The sequence below is a fragment of the Trachinotus anak genome, unplaced genomic scaffold (genome assembly GCF_046630095.1).
Source record: "Trachinotus anak isolate AG129_WGS33_773 ecotype Australia unplaced genomic scaffold, CSIRO_AGI_Tana_v1 ptg000031l, whole genome shotgun sequence".
Taxonomy (NCBI): Eukaryota; Metazoa; Chordata; class Actinopteri; order Carangiformes; family Carangidae; genus Trachinotus; species Trachinotus anak.
In genome coordinates, this window is record NW_027273882.1 from 6,469,396 (window position 1) to 6,484,252 (window position 14,857).

General features: G+C 43.6%; 1 protein-coding gene across 2 annotated transcripts in view; it reads left to right on the forward strand.

Moving 5' to 3' along the window:
* The window catches only part of LOC139612161 (rho guanine nucleotide exchange factor TIAM2), a 49,636-nt gene that overhangs the window by 16,506 nt on the left and 18,273 nt on the right, over positions 1 to 14,857 (forward strand). Inside the window, exons 2-6 of one of the 2 annotated variants that reach the window (XM_071467437.1) lie at positions 5,626 to 5,803; positions 7,206 to 8,405; positions 10,495 to 10,984; positions 11,308 to 11,483; positions 14,111 to 14,335. In XM_071467437.1, the coding sequence (XP_071323538.1) occupies positions 7,212 to 8,405; positions 10,495 to 10,984; positions 11,308 to 11,483; positions 14,111 to 14,335 (2,085 nt within the window). In that variant the 5' untranslated portion in view covers positions 5,626 to 5,803; positions 7,206 to 7,211. The remainder of the gene's footprint in view (positions 1 to 5,625; positions 5,804 to 7,205; positions 8,406 to 10,494; positions 10,985 to 11,307; positions 11,484 to 14,110; positions 14,336 to 14,857) is intronic. The other variant, XM_071467438.1, reaches the window with a different exon arrangement.

The following is a 14,857-nucleotide window of genomic DNA, read 5'->3' on the forward strand; positions in this document are numbered from 1 at the left end:
TTCTGTTCTGCAGAGGATGAACCTTTTACATTTTCCTGACCTTCATGACCTTTATTTTAGTGCTGCCCTCAGGCAGACTTTACATTTGTACCTCCATGACTGACAAGGTTCTGAGTGAAGCTAAACTACTGAGATTTTGTTTCAGGTTGTGGCTGTGATGAGCTCTGCATCTGGACAGAAGCTGATCATTTGTATTACCTGCAGGATTTATTTTTTAAAAATCACATGTGACTTGCTTGTCATTGAGGCTTCTTATGAAACAGCAGGACACATCATCTGTGTTACAGTCTCTGCACCCGCTGACCTGAGGGTGTGTTTGCCGCTACAGCCCGGCTCCATGGAAACTGTCAGGGTGGTGTTATATTATATTATATTTGATTATATCACAGCACAATTAACAACATTTTTGTCTTTGTACGTCATCTGGAGCTGTCAGTGCAGAGCTTGGAAGTGGAGGGACCTTCTGGCAAAAAGCAACGACAAAAAAAAAGAAAACCAACACATCCTCCTGGACGGCTGGCGGTTATTTGATCAGCAGCAAACATGAAGGAAAATCAGAGTGTGGAGACGGAGAGAGAAACACTGACTCTGAGTTCCCTGCCCAGAGGCACTGCGGTAGTGACTGAGCCTCTTTTAGGGCTGAAACAATGCTCTGATTGATCCGTTAATCAGTCGCCTACTGTTTGGATAATTGATTAATAATTGAAGTTGTTTCAAGCTAAAATGTTAAATCTTCTGTTCCAGCCTCTCTGTGGTGATGACTTGCTGCATTTTGCCTTATGTAACAGTGAACTTGATATGTGTGGATTATTCTGGACCATCATGGACTGAAGCTTCATCACCACCACTGTTACTGAGCTCCCATCAGAGCCATTTGATGAAGTTATAACACAGTACCATCATAAATCCTCCAAGCAACCAGCAAGAAACTTCTCATGTAAAGTGAAGAGCTTTGGGCTTTGAACAGGACAAGACATTTGAAGGCGTCGCATTGCATTCAGGGAAACTGTGATGGACTTTTTTCAGTTTTCTGACGTTTTAATCCATTGATTCGTCAGGAAGATGATCAGCGATAAAAAATAATAACTATTAACTATATTAACAGAGTATAATATCAGAGTGTAAAACTCCAGGGTGTGCTTATATAAATATACTGTTACACTATGAAATAACAATTATATAGTAATGAGCAAAGAACAAACGTGTGAGGGCGTAGTGTGTTTGTGTGTCTGCTGCTCCAGGAGGTGTTGTAGTTTCCTGCTATTTATGGATGATCTGCACTTCCTGTTTCCTGCGTCCGCTCAGCTTCAAGACAAAAGCTCCTCCACAGAGAACAGAAAAAAAATCTGCCTAACAAGGGATTTTCAACCAAAAGCTTTAAGACAGAAAAGTTTAAATCTGTCAGAAACAGCAGTTCATGTTTATTCTCTTTATTGTTATTTTAATCACGTCCGCTTCATGTTTTAAAGTTTTACCAGCAACTTCAACAAGTTTGAGCTCATCTAAATCCGACCAGTGGTGTCACCTTTAACCAGTTTTAACCAGGTAAAGATGTTTGGAACATTAATAAGTTTGTTTTATTATTTATTAGTCTCCTCAGAACCATCAGATGATAAAAATCCTCTTTGTCGTCCACTTAGAGAACAGGTGGCATTCCTCTATACAAACTCAGAAGAGTTCAGTCTGCACGTTAATCAGATTCTTTTCAAAACAAATCTGATGAATTCCTTCAATATGTCGGCCTCACGCCTGCGCGGGGGGAGGGGTTGAGAGGGAGGGAGCAGGGTCTTTGTTTGCAAAGAATACGAGGGGTCGCCCATGGTGGGGCGTCCTGCAAGCCGGCAGATGGCCAATAGGGCGAGGATGAGCAGACAAAAGTGGACAGCAGACTTTCTCCTTTCAGAGTTGAACGTCTGAGCTCTGAGGCACAAAACAGCAGCAGCCTGAGGGGGGAGAGGGGTGAGGTGGGGGGGATGAGAGTCAGTGGCCTGTTGCACACAGTTCAACCTCCACTGATGCTGGACCTCAGCGCCTAAAAAAACAGATTTCATTCATATTTGGGCAGATTTTCGAGATTTTCAGGCAGAGGGAATTTAACTCATAATGGAACATTTGTTCTCCCAGTGAAAGCTTTAACAAGGAATCCTAATTCATCATCAAGATCTTCATGACTGACTGACAGAAACACTGGACCAACAGGCTCCAGAACTCCACGAGCAAATATTGTATTGCAAGATCAAAAACAAACGAAATACAGTCACAATGTCACGATGACATTACTTTGCAACTTTCCAGAGTCATTTAATTAACGACATTTTGTAACTAACAAACATCTGGACAGCTGGATTACTTGCAAATGAGAATCTGTCTTTCCAGGCTCCAAGCAATTTGCATGTGACCACAGTGGTTTGGACCAATCGGAATCCTAGGAGGGAGGAACTCCTCGCAGCTATGGAAAAGCAACTATTTTGGTTTTCTTAAGACGTTTTCAAGTTTCCATATAAAGACGACAAGAATCATTTATCGATATGCTAACAAGTCCTCAGACTTCATGTGTTCGTGTTTCCTCTTTGTCATAGGATAGACAGATGGTTCAGCCAATCACCTGCCAAGTAGTTTTTCCAAACAGTTTCCAGTGAAGCTTTGCCGAATGGTTCTGTGCAACAACACATCATGTTATTGTTATATGTATTAGCTGTTTATCATTTCTAGGAGGAGGTTGTCTTTGCTCAAACTGCCCTTTACTGACATTTTATGTCCACAGGGAAAACACTGTTTACTGCTTCTCTGAGAAAAACTAGTAATAATCAATGTTGATGCATAACAAATAGTTTTGCATCACTGTTTCTTACTTCGTGGGCTATTTTGGATTTCTGTGGTAATGCATAATAAAAAAATATAATTAAGAATTCAAAAATTGATTTGGATGTTGATAACCATGGCAGCTCAACACTATACCTGAACGCCTCCTGTGTGACACACACGCATGGTATAAATGTGTGTTACACACTGATCAGTGTTCAGGTTAGCTGGACTGTGGGGAATCTGATAAAGCCAAATATTCAGGAGACGGATCTTCATTTCAAACCCCAGAGAATAAACTGAAGTTTGTAAAGTGGCAAGTGAAAGAATACAAAAGCTGTTTCTATATTTTTGGTGTTGCCTTTCAGAGGAGGAGACGTCCTGTTTTCATGACGTCCAGGTTGAAGCCCAGTTGTGACCTTTGACACGACAACATGTCTCATCTCTCACTTGACTCCACTCTCTCTCTGTTCCTTTATTATCTCTCTCTGCTCTTAACTGTCTCTTTCTTTTTGTCTTCCTCTCTTCAGTGCTGTCTTTGAAACACCTTTTTACTTTGCTCTCTGCTTCAGGACGTATAGAGAAGTCGGTTGTTATTTGATGGAGGAAACTTTTCATTGTGACGTTCCTTCTGCATCACTTTAGCTGCACCAGAAACACAACAGCCATTGGCCATTCATTCAAACGACAGCCTATAATCAAGAACATAATCCGTTTTAGACTCAGTAAAAGGTCCTTGATTGTATTTTTACAGGTTGGTTTTCTCTGAATACCTGTACATCCAGCAGTTCCCAGCAGTCCCAGCTCTGCAGTGTGCGTTATGCTAAACCGACCTTTGTTTACTTTCTCCTGATGCGCTTCCTTTTGTGGTCATGCAGAAAATGACTTATGCTTCAGAGGACACAATTCGATGTTGTCATAGCTCTGAAGAACCTGATACACCAATAAATATAATGACCAAGAAGATTTTGTCGCCTAAACTCAGCCAAACTTTATCCATAGAAGTAGTGGATCAGACAAAATAAAGGTCATGCAGACAAGTCACTGAAGTATGAAGACCTGTTGAGTCATCTCTTGTGAGAGCTGTAAACTGCTGCTCCAGTGGAGATGACTTCATAATCAGAGAGTTTTCATCTCTGATTAAATCTCTCCTTCAGTCCTCCTCGTGTCCGTCAGGGAGCTCCAGCTGCTGAGGTTTCCCATCTTCTTTCAATGAAACGGGTCAAAGGTCAGTGATGCATTTGGGGGTCAGCAGTACTTTGTGCTGCCCCCCCCCCCCCTTCCTCCTCGGCTCTGACCTGTGGGACAGGATGGGCGTCGCACGGCCTGAGTTCTCTGTCAGAGAACATTGAACCTCCAGTCCGCTTTGACCATTGACCTCTCCAGGGTTCGCTCAGGAAATGAGCACTCATGTTCAGACAGCCTCAGAGCTCTCTATCGTTCTGCAGAAGAAAATCTGAATAAAACTGGCAGGAAGAAAGATTTTAGGTCATGGAAGGTTATGGAAAGTGCTGGAATTGTGCACCAGGACAGGAATCTACTTTTCTTTACTCACTGGGCCGGGCATCCTTTGTTTCTTAACATAAACATCCTCACAAGAGCTTTGCCTTAAGAACTGAATAATATTATTAAGAATCTGACCAGAGAGTTCATGTCTCTGTGCTGTGGACACACTGGTACCAAAAAGACCCAGAGGTTCGGTGCCCAGACATTCACACATGGACCTGTGGAGTTCAACAGGTGGATTGAGGCACTAAGATGTTCAGTTTACAATAAAACGGAGAAAGGCAGCAAATCTTCACTGGAGAAGTTAAAGCCAGAGAAGGTTTGATAGAGAAATAACTCGAAATGATCATGTTAAATCATTTTAGAGCTAAAACCAACATAATAAATCGTCTGCTGATTGACTGTAGTACTTCAGTCCAGACTCGGTTCACAGTCAGATCATGTCTCATTCTCATGCAGTTTTTGACTCCGTCCTGGATTTGTCTCAGTCTTGTGGTTTGACTCTGACCTGACTTGATCTCATGAATGTTATCTCTGACTTGTCTCAGTCTCAGGTGTTTTGAACAAGATAAGTTGGAGTCAAACATCTGCTTTGTTGAACTTGGACTTGTCTTGTGCATGTTTTTTCATGGATCGGTGAGAGTTTTGACTCGGACTTGTCTCAGTGAGTGTTTTGATTCAGCCAGTTCAGAGTCCTTTTCTTTCTCACGTATAGTCTTCAATAAGTCAATCGGCAGATGATTTGTTATGTTGGTTTTAGCTCATTCATCATTCCGAGGTACGTTTCAATCAAACCTTCTCTGGTTTTAGCTTCTACAGTGTGAAGATTTGTTGTAAACTGAACATCTTCAGTCAGATAAAGTAAGTTATTTGTTGCCTTGAACCTCTGGGAAACAGCGGTGGATATCTTAAAGACATTTTGAAGATAATGAGAAACGATTGTCAGATTAACAGGTGATGAAAATCATCTTCACTTGCAGTCTCTGTATCAAACTAAAAAACCTGGCATTGGACAGTATCTTAAAACAGCTCCTGTCTGATGACCTCAACCCGCAGCTCTCAGACGGACGCTTGATTTAAAAAAAAGAAAAAGAAGACATAAAAGAAACAGAGAGAGAGAGAAAACGAGGAGAAAATCACTCAGCATTCCAGAAAACCAAAATAAACAGACGACAGAGTGAGGTCTGGTTTAAGAAAAAAAAAAGAAACCCTCAGCAGAGACGTCATGGAAGAGGCTTAAGAGGGAGGGGGGTATACAAAAGGAGAGTCTGTGTGCTGAAGCTCATGAAGCCCCTCCCTCCCTCTGTTCTCCCCCAGCAGATGAGCCGGTGTGAAGAGAGAGGGCGAGCGACATAGACAAACAGAGAGAGAAAGAGGGAGAGAGAGGGAGCAGCTGGAGGCGACAGAGAGCTTCAGTAGCGGAGAGAGAGAGGAGGCAGCAGCACGGAGCATGAAGCTGCTGAGTTTCTGTTTCTGAAGAGGAAAAAACAAAAAGGTAAAACTCCTCAGATTATTTATACAGAGACAATAAACCTGTATTTCTTTTATTTCTCTTATATGGACTTTTCCTCATTCACAGAAACTTATCATATATAGATTTTTATTTATGATGATTTCTTTGTTTAGGTTCAGTGAATTTAACTTTCTCTTGTCAACTGTTCAGTGTAAACCACTTTGTTTTTGGCTTGTTTTTGGCTTGACCTGCAGTTAATGCAGGTTAATGTCTGCTCAGTGTTTCATATGAAACCCATATGAAGCAGTTTCACTGATTTACCCACAGTGTGTCTTAAGTGAACTGATGCTGGTGGCTCCCAAAGTACTTTAGATTCTTTCAGTAATTTCAGACTAAAATATACATGTTCTGTGTGTTGGTCAGTTTGAGGAGCAGCAAGAGAAATGTAGAAGTGGTGGAAGTACTGACAGCAGCAGCAGTACTAGTAGTAACAATAGTAATAGCTGTAGTAAGTAAGTAAAACTATCTGTATAGTGCTTTTCAAAATCTGACAAATGGGAGAGAGACATAACAAAAGTTTCTCACTAGATCATGGTTATTTGAAATATAAATACTCTATATATATAATGTAGTTGGAGTAGTAGATATAGTAATCATACTACAGTAGCAGTAGTAATCACAGAAGAACAGTAATTAGATTTAGTAGCGGTTGTTGCAGTAGTTGGAGCAGTCATTAAGGATGATTTAGCGACTGGGCACAATGGGATTGTTTGACGAAATAATGCTTCTTGTTGGGAAATGTAGTCAAACTATTTTCCTGGAGATCGATCTGTAGACATGTTCAAGTTCAGACGAGTTCAGTAGCTGTGATGTTTTCATCCAGAATACGTTTAAGACTTTAACTTAAAAGTAAAGTTGCTTAAGTTAGTTTAAATCCCTTTAGCTGCAGAAGAAAAGTGGTCAAAAAGTCTGGGAAAAGCTCGTAAGTGTCCCTTGAGTGTCAAAGTGTGAATGTGGCTGGAAGATGCATATAAATAAATATCTCTGATGACTAATTTAAAGCAACAGGGTTGATACACAGAGTGGGAGGAATGGATTTCTGAGGGGGCCGATTTTTGCCCTGAGGCCCCTTAACAGGATAATCCAGCCCTGAACTGATAGTGATCATAGTAGTAGTAATAGTTATGGTGGTAGCATCTGTGTGCAATTAACTGAGTTTTCATTTCTCCTGGTGGGTTCTGTCAGGTGTGGAAATGTCTGTTTACAGCACAAATCTCAGCAGTTTTCCTAAGGGATAATATCGACCTCAGAAATCAGTCAGACTAGTTGATATTTGCTCTTTGATGTCTGAGTTCACATGAACTGGCAGAGAAACTGCAGCAGGGGTAGTTTTTCCTACGTCTGTCTCGTGCTCATGAACTCATCCTCCTTGATCCTCCTCCAGGTTGCGATGGGAAACACAGACAGTCACAGCAGCTTCGTCTCTCCTGCCAAGCCCTCCTGCTCACTCAGGTTCTCCTCCAAGAGGGAGGAGGTGCCGTCAGCTCGCAGCTGGTGGAGGAGCAGCCAGGGGGGCTGTAGGAGCCGGGGGCGCAACTACCTGAACCAGCACTCCGCCGGTCCCCCGTACACCTCCTGGCATTATGAACATGCACCCAAAGCAGCCAGAGGAGGCTCCAGGCTGAGTGCTGGGTCTCCTCAGAGGTACAGCCGGGGGGACTGTCAGTTCGGATACTTGGAGAGCGGTGGGGGGAGTAGCGGAGTCTGTGGAGAGCGGACCTCTCTGAAGAGTGGGGGCAGCCCCAAGGTGCTGCTCAGCAAAGATGGCAGCATGAGAGTGGAGTTCACCAACAGCAGGGTCATCCCGGTGGAGCCGCAGGGGCTAACTGGCCTCCCCACCATCACCACCACAACCGCTGCCGCTCCAGTCCCCGAACCCTCCCTCCGCACCAGTAAGGGCAGCTCGCTCAGCTCCGACGGCTCCTGGTACGACTCGCCATGGGGGGCCGGTGCTGAGCTGGCCGACAACGTGTTCGTCTGCGGGCAGAGTGTGGATAACAGCAGCGGCTACACCACCTACTCCTCCACCCGCACAGAGGGGGCCGCCACCAGCAGCAGTGGCTACAACACTGTCTTCTCAGCTCAGGTGGAGGACATCTCACCTGGATTTAACTCCACCCTGCTCTTCCCCACCACAGAGACCAGCGAGTTCACCTCCACCACAGGTTACACCACCTGCTCCTCCGGTCGGACGGAGGACAGCGGCATCGGGGACTCTGTGATTCTGCAGCCGGACCTGAGAGACTTCAGCCTGGTCTCCTCCTCCACTGCGTCACTGGACAGCGTTTACACCAGCCACAACACGCTGCCCGCCTTCCCCACAGCGCCAGACACCCCACTGCAACAACAGCACCGCACCGCCTCCTCTTCCTCGGCGCTGCTGGATGACATCATCCAGGAGGAGGAGGTTACAGGTGGAGGTGTGGAGCAGCGTTTCTCCTCCCTCACGCTGCCCTGCCGCAGGGCCGAGCTTGTCGGCAGCACCCCCGCCTCCGGGAACAACCGCAAAGACTTCCTGAAGAGCCGGATCAGACGACTGAGCGACTGGACAGGAAGTCTGAGCAGGAAGAAGAGGAGGATCCAGGTAAGAAACAACAGCTGCAGCATTTTAGAAACTAAAATCAGCACGTAGGAGGAAAGCAGTGGTGGAAGCCTGTGGAAGATTTGAAATGTCTAAATAAAAACAAATCAAACAAAATGACAGTGAGATACAATACACATTGTGATATGTATTTGTTAAAGTCAAAGTATAATGGAAAAAAAATTGAAAGACAATTATTTAGCTTTTTTACTTTAACACCTTTTTAACATGTTTTTCATGATGTTGCCTTAAAAAAAAAAGGCATATGACAATGTGCATTTTATCTGACTTTCTCTTTTGATTTGTTTTCATTCAGGCATTTGAAATCTTCCATATAAATGTATCAACCATAATAAGCAGTAGCAGTAACAGTGGCTCAAGTAGTTGTGTATGATATGGAAGTATTACTTGTGGTTATGGACATGTTTATTTTTTCTCATTCTAATTTTCTTTAATATCTTTTTACCTTCTCTTTAGGACAATGTATTGAGTGATGTATTTATTCATCATTTATTTAACTAAATATTTAAAGGTTTTACACTTAAGCTTTTCTGTTTTCCATTTCAGGAGTTTAAATTTCACTTTCCATTTTCAAATCTCATATCATTTCACCATATCTGTCCATATTTGTCCAATACCTTTATGTCTTATGTTGTCTTTAGCTTTTTCTGGTTAATTTCTATTTCAAAAATTTAATCAGAATAGCAATATAATTAATATTAATATTAATATTTTTTGTTATTTTCCCTTTAAATTTTGGGTAAAATCATCTTCTGTAGAGGTTATAGTTGTAGTACTATTATTACTAGGAGTAAACTATAGTAGCTGTTACCATGAAAACACCTTAAATAGACTAAACACTGACTATTTCAAATTGTATCTCCTTTTAGACATGTAATGTACAGTGGCTGAACAAAATAACATAATTACCCGATCCAGTGATATTTGCAGTGGTCAGTTTATCTGATTTTATTCCATCATTAAAAGGGCCATTTTTTTTTTCCGACCCCAAAAAACTGTTTCCACAATTCAGAGCAGTTGATTGCAGTTATCATAGTCATGTTTTTCATAACACACACCAGTAATCTGATGGTTTGGTTTCACTGTTTGTGAGCTTTGGCTCGGCTAAACGCTGCTTCCTGTTTACATTCAGAAGGATGAGGTCACATCCTGTCTGCAGTGAATATGAATGGGACCTGGGCTCAGATACTGAAGCTTGACATTTTATATTCTTGTTTACTTCAGTCTGTTTCCATAGCGATGACTGAAATATACTCACCCATGTGGTGACAAAATTATTGTGTTGAATCTTTCATCATACAACTGTTTTTGGCTGATGAATGATTATTTCATTTTTCATCATTTAGTTTATAAAGTGTCAGAAAACTGAAAATTAGTAATCCCACAGCTGAGTTGGAGGCCTTCAAAGGTCCCATATTTTACATTTTTGCTGTGTTTTCTTAAGTATTATTTGAAGTGTTGATCTCCATCAGAAGATATATTTGTAGTTTTAGGAACCGAAAACCATCTCAGTGTAGTTTCACATCTCCTCTCTCGGGCTTCTCTCTTCTCTCTTAACAACAGGTCGGAGAGCAGTCCAAAATATTTTACCATCATATATTCCTTTAAAAAATGATGATTATTTCAAATTGTTGCAGATTGAATTTCTGTCAATTGATTTATCACAGCAGCTTTATGGTGGTGATGTTTTTTATTCCAGTCAGAACACTGGGTGGAGGGAGGGACCCTGAATGTCTCACCTGGATTGTTCCTATAATGCTGCAGCACATTCACACCCAATTATTTGTAATGAAGGGGGAAACTGTGGTCAGTTAAACTAACTCATAAATACATTTCACCCCTTAAAAGCAAATTTACTAAACAACTCCAGCAAATAAAAACCAGATTCAGAAAAGCTGAATAAATCTGAGTTTGGTGTTACGTGTGACCATTACTGAATTAAAACAGGTTATGGTGGCTATTTATCAAATTTCCTCTGAAGAAAGACTGAAACTTTAATTTAACTCTTTTACTTTCAGTTTATGTGATAAAAGAAACACCAGATTAAAGCTCCCGTCTGATTTCTCCTCAGGAGCCTTATGGCAGCGACACCGGTGATGTTTTCATCAACGGGCTGAGCTCCGGTCTGGTCAGCTGCAGCACCTTGTGGTCCTCCAACCCTCTCCACAGTCTGACCCAGAACCAGTTCCCTCCAGTCCACCGTGGCTCCTCCAGAAGCCTGAACCAGAGCAGCGACGCCCAGCGGCAGAACATCTATGAAAACTTCATGCAGGAGCTGGAGACGGGCTGCAGCAGCGCGGCCGACCGGACTGAGCCATCGGAGGGGGATGGAGAGGAGGACGAGGAGGAGGGGGAGGATGAAGAGGAGGGGGAGGAGGAGATGGATGGGGAGGTGGAGTTGGGAGGAGGGGAGCAGCTGGACGTCCTGTTTGAGAAGGAGCAGGGTGTGGTGCGACGGGCCGGATGGCTCTCCTTTAAAGCCCTAATCACCGTTAACAAGGACGGGAAGCTGGAGCTGGTCGCCCGCCGCAAGTGGAAACATTACTGGGTCACACTGAAAGGTCTCACACACACACACACACACACACACACACACACACACACAACAAGCAACAACCTGCTGCTTGAATAAATTCACACACTGACAGAAATATCAGATGCTGGCGTCTGTCGCTACCAAAGCCTCCTAATGTTAACTCCTGCAGGTTCAAGGCTGCAAAGACCATTAGTAGTTTTCTATACATGATCCCAGGATCCCACAAAGTAACACTGATCGAGGAACCAAGAAGAAGAATAACCAGTCTGCAGCAGACTTCACTTTCTGTAGCATTTCTTAATCAATGTGTAATAATCTTAAATTGATGAGGTACCCTCTGCCCCTCAGGTTGCTCTCTGCTCTTTTATGAGACCTACGGGAGGAGCGGTGGTGCTGAACTGGAGCTTTCTCCTCGTTACGCCCTCCTGGCCGACGACAGCATCGTCCAGGCCGTCCCCGAACATCCCAAGAAGGAACACGTCTTCTGTCTGAGCAACTCGTACGGAGACGTCTACCTGTTCCAGGTGAGAGAACCACTCACCCACAGCTGGAACACACATTATTCTCTTTTCTTTTTTTGTCATTTGAATCTTTTTTTTCCACACTGTATTCATGTGAGCAGGAATCAAAGTGTGTTGGTGCATTTAAGGAAGACTGCCATTCACCAGGTGTTAGTACTGTCCTTGAACGCACCGCTAAAAAGAGTTTACAGACCACTCCCTAGCTGTGTCCCAGTTCAGGGGCCGCATCCTTCACAGGATCTCGTAAAACCGTGAAGGCTGAACTGAAATGAGACGGTCTGGTCTACGGAGGGTTTTGGCTTTGGGTCACCAGCTGTGCCCGCCTTTACCATTGCAGCGCAAAGCGTGGCTCCTGTCACCTAGCAACCATGACAACATATAACTTCTTCACAAAAACTTGAGGTTTTAAAGCCGTTGGTTTTAACAGTTGCACCGTTGGCTGTTGACCTGGGCTGAAACCCAACACTTACATTTAAAAGTGTAATTCTCAGGCTCTCTGTCGGTGGTGTTTGCTTTCATTACTGGCGCATAATGAATCTTGGGATATGGACCACAGGAAAAGAAGACCACATTTGAAGGAGCCTTTGAAATGGTACAACCTAGTCGCACCACTGTGGCACAATTGGTCTTCAAATGCAGCCTCTGAAGGATGCGCCCCCTGAATTGGGACACAGCTCCTGAGCCAAAATCACCTTCTGATGATTCCCATGCAGCCGGAATGAAACCTGAATCTCATGTCTGTAAACGACTGTGGTCTCATGACAAAGCTGCAGTGGTTTCTGGGACGTTCTCCCCTCATTCTCTCTACAACGGAATCCTCTCAGATTTCTCTTGGTTGTCCGTCTTCAGATTTCTGGCTGCATTTCTTCTCCCCCGCCCTCTGTCATTTCAGTCCCAGAACAGTGTGAATGAATGGGACGTAGTGTTGTGGAGGCTTGTGGGTTTTTGTTCTCTCCAGCGCAGAAACCATCAGCATCACCACAAACATGCACAACAGCCCGGGACGCATTTCAGGATTTTCTCTGCATCTGTTTTACTTGGTAGTGACTGGTGCTGTGGGCATCTCCTCCCTCTGCTGCCTCCTCTCCAATGCTGTGCCTCAGCAGACAACACTGAGGCACAGCAGATGATGAGCACGTTGAGGTCTCTGACTTCACCTGAAGACTGTAGGATACAGAAGACACCCTGAAAATACCGTTTTGATCTCTGAGAGTTTACTGTTGGATTTCTCTGAATGCACTGCAGTTGTTGGTAAACTCATAGCTCCAATGCTAACTGCCGCTAAATCCACAATGTCTCCTTTTTACATTGGAGCTGCTGGGAGGTGGATTTTTTTTGGCTAACAGTTTCCCCCTGCTTCCAGTCTTTGTGCTAAGCTAGGCTAAACACAGCCCGGATCTGTGTCTGTACTGGATGCACTGGGATGAAGCTGATGTCTATTTTCTCATCTACTTCCTGGTTCCCCTCTTATTCCTAGAAGTTAATACCTCTAATGCAATTTTCATTTAACTTTCTAAGACTACAATAAATGAACACATAGGAAAAACTAGTTCAAAACAGATTAATTTATTGATCTGCAGCAAACAGCAGCACTTGAGAGGGTCAAAGGTCACAGTGCGTCCCCACTGGCAGCAAGGGGACGTTTATCTCTGTGATCTTCTTCCTCTGGCGTTTTACGAGCGCAGAAAACACTTCTTTATTCCCAGAGCAACTCTCACTGCTCTCAGCTGTGGAGTGTGTTTACAGACACACAAATCACACGGCGGCCCATCTCCATCACGTCTCCATGGATCCCTGAAGATTCACAGAGGAGGAGGCGTAGGAGGAGGAGGAGGAGGAGGAGGAGGGGTGAATGGTACCGAGGTGTCGAGGAGCTTTTGTCAGGAGCTGAAAGGGGCTGAAGATGGAGGGTGAAAGCCCTGTAATGGGAGTCACGACACCCGGCTAATTACTGTAGCAAATGTTCCTCTTTACAACAATGACCCCGACAGTGAGCTGGTTAATCCTCTGACACGTTTCCCACCTCAACACCAAAAAAACACCTGTTAGTGCCATGAGATAAAAGCTGCTGTTTACTGACAGAAAACTCTGAAACAGCTCCCAGACCATCAGGGGGACGAGTGAAGACGCTGCTGTTTACAACTCCCATGTGTCTTGCTCTTAAAGGAAATGTTCCTTTTCTTTCAGCCCAGATCTCCATCATTAAGTTCTCATTAACGCCTCATAGAAGGTCAAATTTATGACCCTCTTTTTATTGGCTAAACATATAAACAAGTCCGACTGAAGTTTAATCCAAGTGTTTGAAGGGATGAAGACCTGCTCTGTTGGACTGGGTTTATGTTTAATGAGAAGCTTCAGAAACAAAGGTCGAGCTATGGATCCCAGACACTGTTTGCAGAAAAACAGCTGTAAAAAAAAAAATAAAATAAAAAAATAAAGGAAGAAAGAAAGCCTCCCTCCTATACCTCCTCAGCAGCAAACAACAGACACAGTCAGCTGGTGATGTTTCTCTCAGGAGGTGGTGGAGACCAAAATGGAGATAAAAGCAAGAGAATACTGGACACAAACACCTCTTACACATTTATTTTAGACAGTTCTTAACTCTTTTTTTTTTTTTTGGTCTCTTCCAGGGCACCAACCAGACAGACCTGGAGAACTGGGTGACAGCGATTCACTCGGCGAGCGCCTCCCTGCTGGCCAAGCGTCAGGGGAAGGAGGACACGCTGCGTCTCCTGCGCAGCCAGAGCCGCTCGCTGCTGCACAAGATCGACATGGACGGGAAGATGAAGAAGATGGCCGAGCTGCAGCTGTCCGTCATCAAGGAGCAGAAGAACAGGAAGGCCGTGGAGAGCCAGGTCAGTGGTCACTGGGGTCGAGGCAGGACTTTTGTGCTTTATAAAAAAAATAACTCCATCCAAGCAGATCCACCCAATCACCAGCTTTAGCCTGAGGTAGGACCGCCCACCTAATTAACATATGGACACTGAAATACATAAATAAATAAATGTAGAAATGCAGAAATAGCATTTTTTTTACATTTTAATGATTTATTTATTTATACTTATGTCCCTGAGAAATCTGAGAGGGCGCTGATATGATTTGGTGACTGGTGACATAATATGACACATTAGTTTTTTGACCTGACTTTGAGATTCAGTAACAAACAAAAGGACTTGGTTTCATGCAGCGTCACATTGTTCATTCTTCTTCTTATAATAATAATAATAATAATAAACTAAACCCATTATCCTGCATCTGAATGTGTTTCCCAAAGTAGAGACAGTCAAGGTAGAGAGGAGCGTGGAGACTCTGAGCTCAGATGAAAGTGTTAGCAGGAAGGAAAGCAGCAGCAGTGATGGATCTCTGTCAAGTTCTTC